The 21,162-nt window shown below is 39.7% G+C and overlaps 1 protein-coding gene across 2 annotated transcripts in view; it reads right to left on the minus strand.

Moving 5' to 3' along the window:
* The window catches only part of PDE8A (phosphodiesterase 8A), a 125,168-nt gene that overhangs the window by 14,829 nt on the left and 89,177 nt on the right, over nt 1-21,162 (minus strand). For both annotated transcript variants that reach the window (XM_024117414.3, XM_024117415.3), the window contains 3 exons: nt 20,010-20,227; nt 18,376-18,508; nt 15,558-15,725 (listed from right to left, as the gene is read on the minus strand). In XM_024117414.3, coding sequence (XP_023973182.1) covers nt 15,558-15,725; nt 18,376-18,508; nt 20,010-20,227 — 519 coding nt within the window. The remainder of the gene's footprint in view (nt 1-15,557; nt 15,726-18,375; nt 18,509-20,009; nt 20,228-21,162) is intronic.

A 21,162-nucleotide genomic window follows, 5' to 3' on the forward strand; every position in this document is an offset into this window, starting at 1 on the left:
AACCATAATTCAAAAAGACACATGCACCCCAATGTTCACTGCAGCACTATTTACAATAGCCAGGTCATGGAAGCAACCTAAATGCCCATTGACAGATGAATGTATAAAGAAGATGTGGTACATATAAACAATGGAATATTACTCAGCCATAAAAAGGAACGAAATTGGGTCATTTGCAGAGACGTGGATGGACCTAGAGACTGCCGTACAGAGTGAAGTAAGTCAGAAAGAGAAAAACAAATATCATATATTAACACATATATGTGGAATCTAGAAAAATGGTACATGTACCAGTTTGCAAGGCAGAAATAGAGACACAGATGTAGAGAACAAATGTATGGATACCAAGGGGGGAAAGTGGGGGCGTGGATGGTGGTGGTGGGATGAACTGGGAGATTACGATTGACAATATATACACCAATATGTATAAATTAGATAACTAATAAGAACCTGCTTTATAAAAAAAATTCAAAAAAAAAGAGGAAGAAATAATAGCCTGTAACTGCCATAACTTGAAGAAAAACACAAATCTACAAATCCAAGAAGGTAAACAACTCCAAGTAGGATAAACCCCAAAACAACCATATTGAAACACATTATAACCAAACTGTCAAAAGCCAAGACAAAGTGAGAATCTTGAAAGCAGCAAGAGGAAAGTGACTCGTCACATACACACGAGAAGACAGTCTCAATAAGATGATCAGCTGATTTCTCAGCAGAAACCTTGGAGGCCAGTAGGCACTGGGATAATTACATAAGGGGCTAAAACAAAAAAACCTGTCAACCCAGAATTCTATATCTGGCAGAACTGTCCTTCAAAAATGAGGAAGAAATGAAGACATTCCCAGATAAACAAAAGCAGAGAAAATTCATTACCACTAGATCTAGCCTACAAGAAATGATAAAGGGAGTCTTTTCAGGTTGAAGTGAAAGGAAGCTAGATGGCAACTTAAAGTCATATAAAGATATAAAGATCTCCAGTAAAGGTAAATACATAAGCACATATGAAAAAGAGTATTATTGCAATTTTGGCTTGAAATTCCACTTTTTATTTTCTACAGGATTTAAAAGACAAGTGCATAAAAATTACAAATCTGTGTTAATAGGCACACAATATGTAAACACATTATTTGTGACATCAAGAACAAAGTGGGGGACTTCCTTGGTGCCACAGTAGTTAAGAATCTGCCTGCCAATGCAGGGGGCATGGGTTCGAGCCCTGGTCTGGGAAGATCCCACATGCCGTGGAGCAACTAAGTCTGTGTGCTACAACTACTGAGCCTGCACTCTAAAGCCCTTAAGCCACAACTACTGAACCCGTGTGCCACAACTACTGAAGCCCGCGCACCTAGAGCCCATGCTCTGCAATGAGAAGCCACCGCAATGAGAAGACCATGCACTGCAATGAAGAGTAGCCCCCGCTCGCCACAACTAGAGAAAGCCTGTGCCCAGTGACGAAAACCCAATGCAGCCAAAAAATAAATTTATTAAAAAACAAAAAAAAAAAGAAAGAAAGTGGGGTGGAGAAACAGAGTTGTATAGGAGTTTGTGTATACAACTGAAATATAGGTTGGTATCAACTTAAACTGCTAGAACTTCAGGATGTTATAATTTCTATGGTAACCGTAAAAAAAGTTACCCATAGAATATCTGCAAAGGAAATGAGAAGTGGAGCAAACATGGTGCCACAAAAAAAATCAAACACAAAGGCGATAATGGAAAAAATGAGGGACAAAAAAGCTATAAGACATGCATAAGACAAAGTGGCAAAAGTATGTCCTTCTCTGTCAGTAATTATTTTAAATGTAAATGGATTAAACTCCCCAATCTAAAGGCACAGCTGGCAGAATGGATAAAAACACATGATCCAACTATATTTTGTCTACAAAAACTCACTTACATTAGATACCAGGACATAGGTTGAAAGTGAAAGGATGGAAAAAGATATTCCATGCAGATAACCAAAAGAAAGCTGAGGTGGCTTTGGTTAATATCAGACAAAAAAGACTAAGTCAAAAATGGTTCCAAGAGACAAAGGACATTATTAATAAATGGGTCAGTTCACCAAGAAGATTTAACAATTATAAGCACATATGCACCAAACAATTGGAGTTACAAAATATATGAAGAAAACATTGACAGAATTGAAGGGAGAAAGACACTTCTACAATAATAGTTGGAGACTTCAGTAACACACATTGAATAATGTATAGAACAGCCAGATCAATAAGGAATTTAGGACTTGAACAACACTGTTAACCAACTGGACCCAATAGACATAGAGAACATTCACCCAAAAACAGAATACATATTTTTCTCAAGTGCAAATGGAACATTCTCCAGGATAGAATATATGTTAGGCCACAAAACAAGTCAATGAATTTTAAAAGATCAAAATCATACGAAGTACCTTTCCAATAACAGTGGAATGAAACTGGAAATCAACAACAGAAAGTAAACTGAAAGTGGAAATTAAACAATACGCTCTCAACCAAAGGGTCAAAGAAGAAATCACAAGGGAAATTTTAAGATACCCAGAGACAAATAAAAATGAAAACAACATATGGAAAGGTATGGAATGCAGTAAAAGCAGTGCTAAGAGGGAACTTTATAGCTGTAAATGCCTATGTTAAAAAAGAAGAAAGCTCTTAAATCAACAACCTAACTTTAGACCTTAAGGAACTAGAAAAAGAATAAATTAAACCCAAAGCTAGCAAAAGGAAGGAACTAATAGACTAGAGCAGAGATAAGAAAAATGGAAAATAGAAAAACAAATAGAGAAAATCAACAAAACCAAAAGTTGGTTCCTTGAAAAGATTAACAAAATTGAAAAAACTTTAGCTAGATTGACTAAGAAAAAAGAAAGACTCCAATTACTGAAATCGGAAATAGAAGTAGGGACATTACTATTCATTTTACAAAAATAAAAGGATTATAAGGAAGTGCCATGAGCAACTGTATGCCAACAAACTGGATAACTTAGATGAAATGTACAAATTCCTACCCACACAACCTACTAAGGCTGAATTATGAAGAAACAGAGAATCTGAATAGACCTATATCTAGTCAGGATATTCAGTTAGTAATAAAAAACCTCCCAACAAAGAAAAGCTCAGGACCAGATGGCTTCACCTGTGAATTCTACCAAGCTCTTCAATACAATTAACACTAATCCTTCTCAAACACTTCCAAAAATTTGAAGAGAACACTTCCTAACTCAATCAATGAGGCCAGCATTGCTCAGATACCAAAGCCTGATAAAGACACAGGAAAACTACAGACTGATATCCCTTACGAATACTGATGCAAAAACCCTCAACAAAATACTAGCAAACAGAATTCAGTAGCATATTAAAGGATCATACACCATGACCAAGTGGGATTTTAGTCCTGCAATATAAGGATTCAGCATCTGAAATCAATTGTGTAATATACTACATTAAAAGAATGAAAGAGGGCTTCCCTGGTGGTGCAGTGGTTGAGAATCCGCCTGCCGATGCAGGGGACACGGGTTCGTGCCCCGGTCCAGGAAGATCCCACATGCCGTGGAGCAACTAAGCCCGTGCGCCACAACTACTGAGCCTGCACTCTAGGGCCCACAAGCCACAACTACTGAGCCCACGTGCCACAACTAACTGAGAAGCCTGCGTGCCTACAGCCCATGATCTGCAACGAGAAGCCACTGCAATGAGAAGCCCGCGTACCACAGTGAAGAGTAGCCCCCACTCGCCACAACTAGAGAAAGCCCACGTGCAGCAACAAAGATCCAACACAGCCATAAATAAATAAATAATCTTTGAAAAAAATTGGTATTTTTAATTAGGTGGTTTGGCTTATTATTGAGTTCTTTAATACCCTGAATACAGTCCTTTGTCAGATATGATTTGTGTATATTTTCTTCCAGTGTACCTTCCCTGTTCATTTTCTTAGCTGTGTTTAGATGAGAATAATTTCTGAATTTTGGTTCTCACCAAATTTTCTTTTTATGGTTGCTGTTTTCTGTACCTAAGAAACATCTATCCCATTCCAATTAATTGAGTATATTCTCCTATGTTTTCTTTAAAACTTTTGTATTTAGGTCTATGATCCATTGTGAACTGATATTTCTCCACAGAATGAGGTAGGAGTTGTGGTTCATTTTTTGTTGGATAGAGATATCCAAATATTCCAACACCACTTGCTGAAAAAAATTTTCCTTTCCCCACTGATTGTATAATTGTGGTCTATTTCTGGGATTTCTATTGTGTCCCATCAATGTATTTGTTATCTTTATGCCAGTATCACACCAGCTTGGTTATTGTAAGTTCTGAAGTCAAATAGTATAAATCGTCCAACTTTTTCAAGTTTGTGTTGTTTATTCAAGGTCCTTCAGCTTTCCATATAAATTTGAGAATCAGTTTGTGAATTTTTACCCCAAAAACTGCTGGGATTCTGATTGGGACTGCATTGAATCTATACATTGATTTGGAAAGAACTGTATCTTAACAACATTGAGCCTTCCAATCTGTGGACATGGTACACCTCTCCCTTTATTGAAGTGTTCTTTCTCAGCAATGTTTTGTGGTTTTCAGTGTAAAGAACTGGCCTTCTTTTGTTAAATTTATCCTAAGTAATTTTTGTTTTTTATTGCTATTGTAAATGGGATTGGGTTTTTAGTTTCATTTTCCCATTGTTTGCATCTAGTACACCAAATAATACAGCTGACTTTGTATAATGAGCTTGTATCCTATAACCTTGCTAAATAATTTCCACTTATTAACGCTAGTAATTGTTTTGTACACTCCTTAAGAGTTTTCAACATTAAAAAGAATCATGTCATCTGCAAATAGAAACAAATTTATGTCTTACTTTCTGTTCTTTGTACCTCTTTATTTCCCTTGCCTTGTTGCAATGGCTAGGACTGCCAATAAAATGTTGGATAAAAGGAGTCCGGGGCTTCCCTGGTGGCGCAGTGGTTGCGCGTCCGCCTGCCGATGCAGGGGAACCGGGTTCGCGCCCCGGTCTGGGAGGATCCCACATGCCGCGGAGCGGCTGGGCACGTGAGCCATGGCCGATGAGCCTGCGCGTCCGGAGCCTGTGCTCCGTGACGGGAGAGGCCACAACAGAGGGAGGCCCGCATACCACAAAACAAACAAACAAACAAACAAAAGGAGTCCGAATGGGTACCCTTGCCTGGTTTCCAATCTTAAAGAAAATGTATTTAATATTTCCTTCTAAAGTTTATATGGAATGGTGAAGGACCTTGTATAAACAAAGCAAAGTTGAACAGTTTATACTATTTGGCTTCAGAAGTTAACAATAATCAAGTCAGTGTGGTATTGGCATAAAGATAACAAATACACTGATGGAACAGAATAGAATGGGTACCCTTCCCTTGTTTCCAATCTTAGAAAAATGTATTTAATATTTCACCATTAAATATAATGATAGCTATAAGTTTTTGTAGATACCCTTTTAAAAATAAGTTCTATTCCTTGTTTGCTAAAATTTTTTACGATGAATGGATGCTGAATTTTGTCAAATGCTTTTTCTCCATCTACTGAAATAATCATATGGTTTCTCTCCTTTAATTAGTATGGTGAATTATAATAATTGATTTTTCTGATATTAAACCAACCCTGCATTTTGGGGGATAACTCTATTTAGTGATATATTAACCCTCTTTATATACTGTTCAATTAAGTACCTCTGCATCTATGTTCATGAGGATTATGAACTGTAATTTTCTCCTGGTACTGTCTTTGTCAGTTTACATATCAGGATAATAATGGCTTCATAAAATGACTTGAAAAGTGTTCTCATCTCTATTTTCTCATATAATTTGTAAGACTAGCATTATTTCTTCCTTAAATGTTTGACAGACTTCTTCAATGGAACCATTTAGAGTTTTCTTTGTGAAAAAAATCTTTAAATAAAACATTTTGACAAAGAGTTTCTTTACTGTGGGGCTTCTAAGGTTATTGCTTAATCCTGTGTGTTTTGGTAAATTATAATTTTCAAGGAACTCATCCATTTCATTTGTCAAATTTATTCTTGTCAATTTGACAAGAATTTGTTATTTCTTGTCATTGTCAAATGACGATACTTTCATTCCTGATACTGGTAATTTGTATTCCCTCTTTCCTCTTGATTATTCCAGCTAGGTATTCACCAATTTTAACTTTTGGCTTTGTAATTTTTTATTTTTTAAACTATTAATTTAATTTTTATTTTATATTGGAATATAGTTGATTTACAATGTTATGTTAGTTTCAGGTATATAGCAAAGTGATTCAGTTATACATATACATATGTCCATACTTTTTCAGATTCTTTTCCCATATAGGTTATTACAGAATATTGAGTAGAGTTAATCCCAAACTCCTAATTTATCCCTCCCCACCATGTTTCCCCTTTGGTAACCATAGGTTTGTTTTTTTGTTTTGTGTGTGTGTGTGTGTGTGTGTTTTTGTGGTATGCGGGCCTCTCACTGTTGTGGCCTCTCCCATTGTGGAGCACAGGCTCCGGACACGCAGGCTCAGCGGCCATGGCTCACGGGCCTAGCTGCTCCGCGGCATATGGGATCTTCCCGGACCGGGGCACGAACCCGTGTTCCCTGCATCGGCAGGCGGATTCTCAACCACTGCGCCACCAGGGAAGCCCCATAGGTTTGTTTTTGAAGTCTCTGAGTCTGTTTCTGTTTTGCAAATAAGTTCATTTTTATCATTTTTTTTAAGATTCCACATAGAAGTGATATCATATGATATTTGTCTTTCTCTGTCTGAGTTACTTCACTTAGTATGATAACCTCTAGGTCCATCCATGTTGCTGCAAATGGCATTATTTTTTTTATTGCTGAGTAATATTCCATTGTATATATGTGCCACCTTTTCTTTATCCATTTCTTTATACATTCCTCTGTCAATGGACATTTAGGTTGCTTCCATGTCTTGGCTATTGTAAATAGTGCTGCAAGGAACAGTGGGGTGCACGTGTCCTTTCGGATTATGGTTTTCTTCAGATATATGCCCAGGAGTGGGATTTTGGGATCATATGGTAGTTCTAGCTTTAGCTTTTTAAGGAACCTCCATACTGTTCTCCATGGTGGTTGTAACAATTTACATTCCCACCAACAGTGCAGGAGGGTTCCCTTTTCTCCACACCCCCTCCAGCATTTATTGTTTGTAGACTTTTTTAAAATATAAATTTATTTTATTTATTTATTTTTGGCTGAGTTGGGTCTTCATTGCTGCGTGTGGGTTTCTTATTGCAGTGGCTTCTCTTGTTGCAGAGCATGGGCTCTAGGTGCACGGGCTTCAGTAGTTGTGGCTCACGGGCTCTAGAGCGCAGGCTCAGTAGCTGTGGCGCACGGGCTAAGTTGCTCTGCAGTATGTGGGATCTTCCTGGACCAGGGCTCGAACCCGTGTCCCCTGCATTGGCAGGCAGATTCCTAACCACTGCGCCACCAGGGAAGCTCGTGTTTGTAGATTTTTGATGATGGCCATTCTGACTGGTGTGAGGTAGTACCACATGGTAGTTCTGATTTGCATTTCTCTAACAACTAGTGATGATGAGCATCTTTTCATGTCCTTTTTGGCCATCTGTATGTCTTCTTTGGAGAAATGTCTATTTATATTTTCTGCCTATTCTTTGATTGGGTTGTTTGTTTTTTTGATATAGAGCTGCATGAGCTGTTTGTATATTTTGGAGATTAATCCCTTGTCCGTTGCTTCGTTTGCAAATATTTTCTCTGATTCTGTGGGTTGTCTTTTCATTTTGTTTACGGATTCCTTTGCTGTGCAAAAGCTTTTAAGTTTAATTAGATCCCATTTGCTTATTTTTGTTATTTTCATTACTCTAGGAGGTGGGTCGAAAAAGATATTGCTGCAATTTATGTCAAAGAGTGTTCTGCCTATGTTTTCCTCTAAGAGTTTTATAGTGTCCAGTCTTACATTTAGGTCTTTAATCCATTTTGAGTTTATTTTTGTGTATGGGGTTAGAGAATGTTTTAATTTCATTCTTTTACATGTAGCTGTCCAGTTTTCACAGCACCACTTATTGAAGAGACTGTCTTTTCTTCACTGTATATTCTTGTATATTCTCTACAAATCCTTTGTTGTAGATTAAGGACCACAGGTGCATGGGTTTATTTCTGGGCTTTCTATCCTGTTCCATTGATCTATATTTCTATTTCTATGCCAGTACCATACTGCTTTGATGACTGTAGGTTTGTAGTATAGTCTGATGTCAGGGAGCCTGATTCCTCCAGCTCCATTTTTCCTTCTCAGGACTGCTTTGTCTATTCAGGGTCTTTTGTGTTTCCATACAGATTTCAAAATTTTTTGCTCTAGTTCTTTGAAAAATGCCACTGGTAATTTGATACAGATTACAGTGAATCTATAGATTGCCTTGGGCAGTACAGTCATTTTGACAATATTGATTCTTCCGATCCAGGAACATGGTATATCTCTCCATCTTTTTGTGTCATCTTTGATCTCTTTCATCAGTGTCTTATAGTTTTCAGAGTACAGGTATTTTACCCTCCCCCCTTAGGTAGGTTTATTCCTAGGTATTTTATTCTTTCTGTTGCAATGGTGAATGGGATTGTTTCCTTAATTTCTCTTTCTGATCTTTTGTTGTTAGTGTAGTGTATAGGAATGCAAGAGATTTCTGTGTGTTAATTTTGTATCCTGCAATTTTACCGAATTCATTGATGAGCCCTAGTAGTTTACTGGTAGCATCTTCAGGATTTTCTATGTATAGTAACATGTCATTTGCAAACAGTGACAGTTTTACTTCTTCTTTTCCAATTTGGATTCTTTTCATTTCTTTTTCTTCTCTGATTGCTGTGTCTAGGACTTCCAAAACTACCTTGAATAAAAGTGGCGAGAGTGCACATCGTTGTCTTGTTACTGATCTGAGAGGAAATGCTTTCAGCTTTTCACCATTCAGTATGGTGTTAGCTGTGGGCTTGTCATACATGACCTTTATTATGTTGCAGTAGGTTCCCTCTGTGCCCACTTTCTGGAGACTTATTTATCATAAATGGGTGTTGAATTTTCTCAGAAGCTTTTACTGCCATCTATTGAGATGATCACATGGTTTTTATTCCTCAACTTGTTAATGTGGTGTATCACACTGATTGATTTGCAGATATTGAAGAATCCTTGAATCCCCAGGATAAAACCCACTTGATCATACCCACTTGATCATAGTGTATCATCCTTTTAATGTATTGTTGGATTCGATTTGCTAGTATTTTGTTGAGGATTTTTGCATGTATGTTCATCAGTGATATTGGTCTGTAATTTCCTTTTTTTGTGGTATCTTTGTCTGGTGTCGGTATCAGGGTAAAGGTGGCCTCATAGAATGAGTTTGGGAGTGTTCCTTCCTCTGCAATGTTTTGGAATAGTTTCAGAAGGATAGGTGTTAACTCTCATCTAAATGTTTGATAGAATTCGCCTGTGAAGCCATCTGGTCCTGGACTTTTGTTTGTTGGGAGTTGTTTTTTGTTTTGTTTTGTTTGTGGTACACAGGCCTCTCACTGTTGTGGCCTCTCCCGTTGCGGAGCACAGGCTCCGGATGCGCAGGCTCAGCGGCCACGGCTCACGGGCCCAGCCGTTCCACGGCATGTGCGATCTTCCCGGACCGGGGCACGAACCCATGTCCCCTGCATTGGCAGGCATATTCTCAACCACTGCGCCACCAGGGAAGCCCTATTGGGAGTTTTTAAATCACAGTTTCAATTTCATTACTTGTGATTGCTCTGTTCATATTTTCTATTTCTTCCTGGTTCAGTCTTGGAAGGTTGTACCTTTCTAAGAATTTGTCCATTTCTTCTAGGTTGTCCAGTTTATTGGCATATGATAGCATGTAGTAGTATCTTACGATCCTTTGTATTTCTGTGTTGTCAGTTGTAACTTCTCCTTTTTCATTTCTAATTTTATCAATTTGAGCCCTCTCCCTTTTTTTCTTGATGAGTTTTATCAAGAAAAAGTTTTATCAATTTTGTTTATCTTTTCACAGAACCAGCTTTTAGTGTCATTGATTTTTTTCCTGTTTTCTTCGTTTCTATTTCATTTATTTCTGCTCTGATCTTTGTGATTTCTTTCCCTCTACTAACTTTGGGTTTTGTTTGTTCTTCTTTCTCTAGTTTCTTTAGGTGTAAGGTTAGGTTGTTTACTTGAGATTTTTTTCTTGTTTCCTGAGGTAAGATTGTATAGCTATAAAATTCCCTCTTAGAACTACTTTACCTATGTCCCATAGGTTCTGGATTGTCATGCTTTCATTTTCATTTGTCTCTAGGTATTTTTTGATTTCCTCTTGGATCTCATCAGTGATCCACTGGTTGTTCAGTAACATATTGTTTGGCCTCCACGTGTTTGTGTTTTTTAGTTTTTATTTCTTGTGGTTGATTTCTAATCTTATAGCCTTGTGGTCTTGATATGATTTCAGTTTTCTTAAATTTACTGAGGCTTGCTCTATAGCCCAGCATGTGATCTATCCTGGAGAATTTCCATGTGCACTTGAGAAGAATGGGTATTCTGCTGCTTTCGGACGGAATGCTCTATAAATATCAATTAAGTCCATCTGCACTGATGTGTCATTTAAGGCCTGTGTTTCCTTACTGATTTTCTGTCTGGATAATCTGTCCAGTGATGTAAGTGGGGTGTTAAAGTCCCTTACTGTTATTGTGTTACTGTCAATTTCTCCTTTTATGTCTGTTAGCAATTTGCCTTATATATTGAAGTGCTCCTATGTTGGGTGCATATATATTTACAAGTATTATATCTTCTTCTTGGATTGATCCCTTGATCATTTTGTAGTGTCCTTCTTTGTCTCTTATAACAGTCTATTTTGTCTGATATGAGTCTTGCTACTCCAGCTTTCTTTTGATTTCCATTTGCATTGATTTCCATTTGCATAGAATACCTTTTTCCATCTCCTCACTTTCAGTCTGTATGTGTCCCTAGGTCTGAAGTGGGTCTCTTGTAGACAGCATATATAGGGCTCTTGTTTTTGTAACCATTCAGCCAGTCTATGTCTTTTGGTTGGAGCATTTAATCCATTTACATTTAATGTAATTATTGATATGTATGTTAACTGTTTTAGATTTGCTTTCGTAGGTCTTTTTTCTTCCGTGCCTCTTTTGTTCTCTTGTGATTTGATGGCCATCTTTAGTATTGTGTTTGGATTGCTTTTTCTTTTTTGTTTATCTATTGTAGTTTTTTGGTTTGCAGTTACCATGATGTTTTGATATAGCCATCTATTATATAAACAAGATTGTTTTAAGTTGCTGGTCTCTTAGTTCCAAATGGATTTCCAATATCCTGTGTTTGTACTCTCCTCAAAACCTCTTTGCTTGTTTTGATATCATATTTGTGTGTGGATGATTCCCTACCTTTACTGTATGTTTGCCTTTACTGGTGAGCTCTCCCATTTGTAATTTTCTTGTTTCTAGTTGTGACTTTTTCTTTTCCACATAGAGAAGTTCCTTTAGCATTTGTTGTAAAGCTGGTTTGGTGATACTGAATTTTCTTAGCTTTTGCTTGTCTGTAAAGCTTTTGATTTCTCCATCAAATCCGAATGAGAGCATTGCTGGGTAGAGTATTCTTGGCTGCAGGTTTTTCCCTTTCATCACTTTAAATATATCTTGCCCCTCTCTTCTGGCCTGCAGAATTTCTGCTGAAAAATTGGGGATTCCCTTGTTTGCTATTTGTTGCTTATCTCTGTCTTTAATTTTTGTCAATTTTATTAATATGTGTCTCAGTGCGTTCCTCCTTGGAACGCACTGTATCCTGTATGGGACTCTCTGTGCTTCCTGGACTTGAGTGTTTCCTTTCCTGTGTTAGGGAAGTTTTCAGTTATTAGCTCTTCAAATATTTTCTCAGGCCCTTTCTCTCTCTCTTCTCCTTCTGGGACCCCTATAATGTGAATTTTGGTGCATTTAATGTTGTCCCAGAGGTCTCTGAGATTGTCTTCATTTCTTTTCATTGTTTCTTCTCTTTTCTGTTCCTCAGCAGTGATTTCCACCAACCTCTTTTCCAGCTCCCTTATTTGTTCTACTACTTCATTTATTCTGCTGTTGAGTCCTTGTACTGTATTTTTTATTTCAGTTACTGTATTGTTCATCTGTTTGTTCTTTAAATCTTCTAGCTCTTTGTTAAACATTTCTTGTATCTTCTCAGTCTGTGCCTCCATTCTTTTTCCATGATCTTGGATCATCTTTACTATTGTTTTTCTGAATTCTTTTTCAGGCAGATTGCCTATCTCCACTTCACTTAGTTGTTCTTCCAGGGTTTTATCTTGTTCCATTGTCTGGAACATATTTCTCTGCCATCTCATTTTGTCTAACTTTCTGTGTTTGTGGGCTCCGTTCCTTGGGCTGCAGGACTGTAGTTCTTCTTGCTTCTGGTGTCTGCCCCCTGGCGGGTGAGGTTGGTCCAGGGGCTTGTGCAGGTTTCTTCATGGGAGGGACTGGTGTCTGCCCACTTGTGGGTGGAGCTGGATCTTGTCCCTCTGATGGGCAGCGATGTGTCTAGAGGTGGCTGTGAGCTCAGGACGACTTCAGGCAGCCTGTCTGTTGATGGCTGGGGCTGTGTTCCCACCTTGTTGGTAGTTTGGCCTGAAGCATCCCAGCACTGGATCCTGCAGGCTGTTGGGTGGGGCCAGGTCTCAGTGCCAAAATGGCAACCTCCAGGAGAGCTCACACCAAGGAATATCCCATAGGAGCCTCTGCCGCCAGTGTCCTTGCCCCGGCAGTGGGCCATAGCTGACCCCCATCTCCTCAGGAGACCCTCCAAGACCCACAGGTAGGTCTGGCCCAAGCTCATATGGAGTCACTGCTTTGCCCTGGGTTCCAGTGGATGTGAAACCTCGTGTGTGCCCTCCAAGAGTGGAGTCTGTTTCCCCCAGTCCGGTGGAGCTCCTGCACTCAAGCCCCAATGGCCTTCAAAGTCAAATGTTCTGGGGGCTCCTCCTCCTGATGCCAGACCCCCAGGCTGGGGAGGCCTGATGTGGGGTTTAGAACTCTCACTCCTGTTGGAGAGCCTCTACGATATATATTTTCCAGTTTGTGGGTCGCCCACCTGGTGGGTATGGGATTTGATTATATTGTGAAAGTGCCCCTCCTACCATCTCGTTGTGGCTTTTTCTTTGTCTTTGGATGTAGAGTATCTTTTTTGGTAGGTTCCAGTCTTTTTTTGTTGATGGTTGTTAAGCAGTCAGTTGTGATTTTTGTGTTTTCATAAGAGAAGATGCGCTCAAGTCCTTCTACTCCACCATCTTGTCTCCTATAATTTTTTCTGTCTGTTTTCTATTTCCTCATTTTTTTCTCTTTATTATTTCTTCTTACTTACTTTGGGTTTACTTTGTCTTCTTTTTCTAGTTTCTTAAAGAGAAATCTAAGTCATTAACTTTAGAGCTTTTTCTCTAATTATAAATGTCCCTCTAATCACTTTTAGTTGCATCCCACAATTTTAATATACTTTCATTAACATTTAATTCTATATATTTTCTAATTTCCTTTATCTGACCTATGGATTATTTAGGAAAGTGTTGTCAATTTCCGAATATTCGGTGTTTACCTAGATACCTTACTGTTACTGATTTCTGATTTAATTCCACTGTGGCTGGAGAACATATTCTGTATGATTTCAATTATTTTATCCTCTACAATGCAATGTTATAATTTGTGCTTAAAATAGTTCTATGTATTTAGAGAAATTAAAAGGAGGAAAAAATCTTTTATAGTTACCCAGCTGTTTACCATTTTTAAAGTGTTTTGTCTTTTTATTTTTATTTAGTTATAATTGACATTCAACACTATATTAGTTTCAGGTGTATGACATAATGATTCAATATTTGCATATATTGCAAAATGATCACCACAATAAACCTAGTTATTATCTGTTACCATATATAGTTACAGAATTTTTTTCTAGTAATAACTTTTAACATCTACTCTCTTAACAACCTTCAAATATGCAGTACTGTATTAACTACAGTTGCCATGTTGTACATTATAATCCCATGACTTATTTACTTTATAACTAGGAGTTTGTACCTTTTGACTCCCTTCACCAATTTTGCACCCCAACTCACTCATCTGGCAACCACCAATCTGTTCTCTTTAAGATTCCACATGTAAGTAAGATCATATGGTATTTGTCTTTTTCGCTTAGCATAAACCCCTTAAGGTCCATCCATGTTGTCAAAAATGGCAAGACTTCATTCTTTTTTAACAGCTAAATAATATTGCATGTGTGTGTGTGTGTGTGTGTATACACACACACACACACACACACAAACACACATCTTCTTACCCACTGACCCATCAGTAGATGTTTAGGTTGTTTCCAACTTGGCTATTGTAAATAATGCTGCAATGAACATGGGGGTGTGTACAGCTTTTGGGGTTCATGTTTTTGTTTTCTTTGGATAAATACCCAGAAGTAGAATCGCTGTATTATAGGGTAGTTCTATTTTTAATTTTTTGAGGAACCTCCATACTGGCTGCACCAATTTACATTCCCACCAACAATGCACAAGGGCTCTCTTTTCTCCACATCCTTGACAACACTTGTTATTTCTTATCTTTTTGATAATAGCCATTCTGAAACATATGAGGTGATATTTCATTGTGGTTTTGCTAGTTACCATTTTTGGTGCTTTTCATTCCTTCCTAAAGATCCAAGTTTATATCTAGTATCATTTCCTTTCAGCCTTAAGAACTTCCTTTAGCTTTCTTATATTGCAGGTTTACTGGTGATAAATTCTGTTAGCTTTTCCTTATGTGACAATGTGTTTCTTTTGCCTTCATTCTTTTTTTTTTTTTTTTTTTTTTTTTGTGGTATGCGGGCCTCTCACTGTTGTGGCCTTTCCCGTTGCGGAGCACGGATCTTCCCTGACCGGGGCACGAACCCGTGTCCCCTGCATCGGCAGGCGGATTCTCAACCACTGCGCCACCAGGGAAGCCCCCTAACAGCATTTTAAAGATGTTGTTCCACAGTGTCTTCTGGCCTTCATAGTTTCTGACATGAATTTATAAAAGATGAGAATCACTGTTCTCTTTATAAGTAATCTATCATTTTTCTCTGGGTGGTTTCAAAATTTTTTCTGTATCTTTGGCTTGTAGCTGCTTGACTATGATGTGCCTGGGCATGGGTTAGGATTTGTTGGGTTTCTTAAATCTGTATGTATGTATCTTTCACTAAATTTGGAAAAATTTTAGCCACTATATTTTCTAATTTTTTTTCTGCCTCACAAGAAATTTTTCCTACCCAGAGAGACTATGAAGGGCAGACAACAGTGTAATTAACATCTTTAAAGGTACTATTAGGAGAAAATGTCAAATATCCAGTGAAAATATCTGGCAAGAATGAAGGCAAAATAAAATACATTTTCAGACAAGGGAAGACTAATAGAATTATAACCAGTAAGCCTGTAATACAGGCAATGTTCTTCAAGGACAGAATTTCATTTAGAACTCTACTTCCTAGTTTTAAGTCCATTACTACTTATGGTCCTTATGGTGTTTCTCTCTCTTTTACTTAAGGAATTAAGAAGCTGCATCTTACCTGAGAAAAATATTCTTCTGAGATACGTGCAGCCCACTCAATGCACTGCTCCAGGGGTCGGCAGGGATTGGATACATCAGCACACTTAATCAGCATTCGTTTGATCAAACTGTGGTTGTCTGGAGTTCTGAGCATAGTGATTATGGCTTCTTGATTTTTATCAGTTTCCTAAAACATAAGTGGAATTCAAAGCAATATCAAAATGGGTCCCCAGGTACCAAGCTGTTTTACTCCTGTGGTCCCACTGTAACCACAATAAGGCACTGCTCAGGATCTACAAGTTAGGATCTCACAAAACAGTGCTGAGGATACTCTGCGGATTGAGCTTGGCCCCTTACTCTACAAACGGGAAAACCAAGGCCTACTGAGATTCCAGCAGGACCCAGAAGTAGAGGGTAGCGCTGGAGGTTGGTATATCTGTCTTTCCTCTTCTTTTCGGCTCTTCCTCTCATTCTATTTCTCACAGTTACCTTTTCTTTCTGTTCTATTATGTCTATCATGCTCCCTTGGTAAGCACTCAAAGACTGGCTTTTTTCTTTTATTATATTCACTAAAAAACAGAGTGAACTGAAAAATAAAAGATTTCTCTGCCCTCATAACAAAGTATCTTGTCCACCAGGGGCTCTGCTTCTCACACGCCAATCTCCAATCACCTAGCTTTGTGAGAGGTATGATCTTGGGAACTAGCTGTCCGTGTACCAAGACTGTGTCAGATATAGTGATACTTCCTAAACATTGCCCTAACATTTTATGGTGTACAGAGGACTTAGTCATTCTCTTTTGGTCTGCACTCACAAAAAGGTCCTGTGGTAGGCATGAAAATCAGTATTATTTACTATTACATTTTACAGATGAGAACACTGGGACTCTGAGAGGTGAAGAAACTTATCCAAAGCTACCCAGCTGAGCCAGGATAAGAGCCTAAGTTCTACCTTTAGTCCTGGATTCTGTCTATTCACAGTACCGCATGCTATTTGATTCACAAGGAGCCCCTCTGGATATGGAATCTCAATCCATGGTGTGACGGACTCTCTGCTCATTGGCCCCCGAAGTAAATTCAGATTGGAAGAGGGCATACTGGGGCAAAGAACATGGTAAAAGACATGAGCAAGCATCTCCTCATTCTGATTCTGTGCCCGTCAGGCAACTTTCCAAAGGAGTCAGTCATGTGATTTCTGAGTAGTCGCAGTAGTCTAAGAAGGCCTGATGATCCTATCTCAGCGGGGACAGATCTACCATCAAGATGGGGAGGAGGCATCCTGAGCCTAGGCTGCCTAGTCTCCTGGAAAGTGCCAGAGTGGACAGTGGCAGTGTCCTCAGTAGTTCTCCTTGTTTCCCACTGCCAACCAGGTTTGTGCTGACCCTTCTCTCTTCAGGTGTGTGACTACAGTGACTACAGTACTGCCAGCTGGAAACTATTTTCTTTCATGATATTTTGTCCCTGCTCTGACCCACTAGATACTGATTTCCAGTCTCTCAGCAGTAACTCCAAGTACCGACAACAGAGATGAGAAACGTGACTGTCAAGTGGAATGGAAGACTCAGCTAAGTCTGGGAACTTCCCAGAATAGGTGGAGGAAACCAAGTCTACGAGGTATGTGGTTTCTTTCTGTGGGAATGGGGTCAGCCAGGAGCAGTAGCCCAGGCAATAACCAGCCCTCTCCAGGATGGCAGGGCAGGAGTCAATAAAAGAGGCTGGTGTGGGTGCCTCTGCTCTGCAAGTCCTTGGAAAGGGAGTGAAGTCAAAGGCAGACTGACAAACTGGAGAACAGGGAAGGGTGAAGGGAGCAGAGTTCTCAACAGGTTTCAAATCAGGTGAAACAGGAACAAGTGTGAAGGGTAATAAGCTAGAAAGCCAGGGATAGTCAAAAGCCATGGCCTAACACATGAGTTGCAGAAGTAGAGTTAGAATTCAAGGAGCTGTCATCCTAGCCTGAGGGTAAGTCATCCCTGTGCATGGTGACAGGTGCTGGGGAGGAGGAATGTGGAAAAGGCTGTGAGCTGGTGCCGAGATGTTCAGCGCACATGGGGTAGGTGGTAGGGCAGGCACGTGGGCCTCAGAGGAAGAGGGTTCATGAGAAGAGCATGTTCTCTAGGTGCTGCTCTCACCATGAATCTAGTATAACAGATACCATTTATTAAGTGCATACCTTGTGCCATGCCCATCAGTCCTATACCTTGAGATCTACTATGCCCATTCTACAGACAAGGAAATGGTGAAGGAGAACTAGGGTGAGAACTCAGATTGGTCTGCTTCCTCAGCTGTGGTCTCCTGCCTGGGGAAATGTTTAATGTTCTCCTTGCCAGGAAGTTGTTCTGGACTCCATGCCTCAAATCCAAAAATGAGGAGCAACGATAATGTCACCCTTGTGGTCCAAATACAGAATCCTTCCCAACCCCACCCTCCTCTGACACAGACCAACAGAGGACAGCTGCTGCTACCACAGAATATGCACAGCAGGGCGTGGCTGGTGAGAGACCTCATGGGCTCCAACTGACCCCAAAATGTGCAAGAAGAGGGGAAGGGGGCAATTGTTGAGAAAGGGCGCAGGAATGGCCCACCCATCTAAAGGTAGTTTATCTAAAACCTGATCCTCCCTTCAGAGTTTTCATATCTATTTTTGTATATCGTTATTTTTTTTTCCTGCCAAGTTTTTGTACTTTAACTTTTTAACCAATGGAAATTAAATTCAGTGAGCCCAATGCGGGGGGAGGGTGGGTAATGATAACACTTGTGATATCCTAGGCCCATGCTTCCCCACAACACATAGGAATAAGGGCCCCAAACACAGGCTCCCTTTGTAATCAGCTCGCTTACCCCATCTTCCTCTAATGCTGCCAAGGGCTTGTTGATGCTGTTGACAAATTTGTTGACGTGCTCAAAGTGCTTTGTCATTTCTGTGGCTAAGACCATGTCGATAATACTCTGGCGCACCATCCGGTAGTCATTCCTGTTTCAGACAACAAACGAGAGAGGCTGCTGCTGATTACTGATGCAGACCAGACACATGCTCCTAAAAACAAGCTATTATCTAGGACACATGTCCACTGTGGCTAAAATTCTAATGCACTGGAAGTCAGTGGCAGGCCATACTTTAAAAGAATGTGGAAGTTAAAGGTTTTACTGCCTAGATTGCTGTTAGCAAGGGGAACCTGAACAGAAGTTAAAATCAGAAGCTTATGGGTAAGACTATAGACACAGTGTTCATGGTGCTGTCGTTCTGAAGTAAAAAGCACATAGTTCTTAAGATAAAAAAAGACTGGAATGCAGGAGGGGTAACCAAAGCCAGCTCTCTGAATGAAGATGGAGGTCTGGGTTATGAAGAATGTACCCTACACAGAGGAACCTTGAGACCCAATAATTTTAGTGCCCACAAACGTAGAGGGCAGACCTTCTGAAAGCTGAGAGAATCACAGGGCATACTTTATACCTCTTCCTCCAGCCCTTGTTTTTCTTTAATTACTTTAAAATTTTTATTTTTTGAGGATGGAAATGATATAATTAAAAATTCAAAAGGTACAAAGAGTATAAACTGCAATCTCCATTCAGCCCCAGCTACCCGCTCTTTTCCCTGGAGACAACCAAAGTTATCAGGGTCTTGTGAATTTTTCCAGAGATAACTGATGTATATACAGGCAACTATGAATAAAACCAACTTTAAGTCCACATATGAAATTCTAAAACATGGCAAAAGGGAGTTTTTTTTTAAATCCCTTAAAAGTTTAAAAACCTTCCTTAAAAATCCAAATTGGTAAGTGTTCCTCATGACAGATCACTTCTTCCACCTAACAGTTATCAGGCCCCACACTAGACACTGAGGGCACAGTGAGGAAGAGAAGACATATGACACTGTGATCTTACAGCGCTTAAGAGTCAAACCAGAATCAGGCAAACGAAGGAACTTGGGACTGAATAATTAATGTGAGGGGTCCGGGAAGGCTTCCGCAAAGAAGTGACGTGGGAACAGAGACAATGACGAGACGTCTGCTGGGCAGAGTGGAGCCCTCCAGGCAGAGATGTAAGGTGACAGCTTCTCTGGGTCTCTCGAGGTGTCAGCCTTATACTTTGTCGTCTTGGAATGTCAAGACACAAAGGAACTGAACCTTGAAAACATCGTGCTAAGTGAAAGAAGCCAGACACAAAAGACACATATTGGGGATGCTTCCATTTATATGAAATGTACAGAACTGGCAAATTTATGGAGAGGGAAAGTAGACCTAGAGCTGTGGGAGTTGAGCGGGGAATGGGGAGAGACTGCTAATGAGCTCGAGGTTCTTTTGTGGGGTGATGGAAATGTTCTAAATTTCGATTGTAGTGATGGTCACACAACTCTGAATATACAAAAAACCACTGTACACTTTAAACGGGTGAACTGTAGAGTACATGAATTATATTTTAATAATTTTTTTTAAAAGAGAGAGGAAACATACTTTCCAACTCGTTGTTCTTACCTCTCCATGTTTTTAAAGATGTTGCATTTATCATCACCAGTGGTCAGCTGGAAGGCCAAGGCCGCATGGTGTCTCTCGAGCACAGCAGTGTCGTTATACAGAATGGCCAGCTTGCTCCCAGCATTGCACAGGAAGGAGTTGGTTCTCCCGGGGTGGTCCAGGTCATGGACAGTGGCTGCAATGAGGGCAGTGACCTCATCAAGTGGATCTAAAGTTTGCTGAAAACAAGAGATCATTTAAAAATTGGGGCATGGCACTGAAAGCAAGGTAGCCTTCTGGGTAGTTTTCTTTCTGCCCTATTACTTTAAGGTAAGGATATTTCGGATTTCTGAGAAAAATGTTGAGCAAACTCAGTTTTCCTATCTCCACTCAGACACAGTTTCATCTTTGCATGTTTATTAGGAAACATTATCTGATTCTCAGTCTTACACAAGTTAAGGACTTACCAAGACACAGGGTGTCCTCAACAGACAGGAGTCACCTCCTCAGAAAGTCTGTCTCTAGACCCATCACAAAAAAAGGCCTTTAGTCTGAGATATTGACTTAGACCAACATAAACTAGTGTTACTGAATAAAAGAGAGAAATAATTTAAGTTATGCATCACTTACATTAACTGGGGATTCGTCTATAGTTTTCTCCCCCCTTCTGGTGCTATCTTTTCCAGGTTGAGTTCAGGGTTTTGTGACTTTGTAAAATGATCTGGACATTTTCCATCTTTTTCAAGACTTTGAAACGGTTTATGTAACATGGAAAAATTCCTTCAAGGGTTAAAGAACTGATTTTTTTTTGCTACACGGAGCAGGGCCCTAACTGATTGAGTACAGTGCTGTCTAAGTCCTCAGGGGAGACTGAGAGTTGGACCAAGATAGGAATCAGTCCTAGAGCCTAGGACCGACATCATGAGGAACCAGGCTCAGAAACTCTTTGGATAAACCCAAAGATCAGAAGAGACTGGCCTGAGGAAGGGAAGGCCCTGTGCTGAGGAATCAGTGACGAACAAACACTGATACATTCCCTACGCTGGAGGAGCTTACGTCCATTCAGTAGCCATGTGGAGGACAGGCTCTTGGTGCTCCAGCCATGCGTCAGGGCTGAGCCTCTGAGGTGGGAGAGCCAACTTCAGGACACTGGTCCACAAGAGACCTCCCAGCT

Source organism: Physeter macrocephalus, chromosome 11 (assembly GCF_002837175.3).
Source record: "Physeter macrocephalus isolate SW-GA chromosome 11, ASM283717v5, whole genome shotgun sequence".
Classification (NCBI taxonomy): domain Eukaryota; kingdom Metazoa; phylum Chordata; class Mammalia; order Artiodactyla; family Physeteridae; genus Physeter; species Physeter macrocephalus.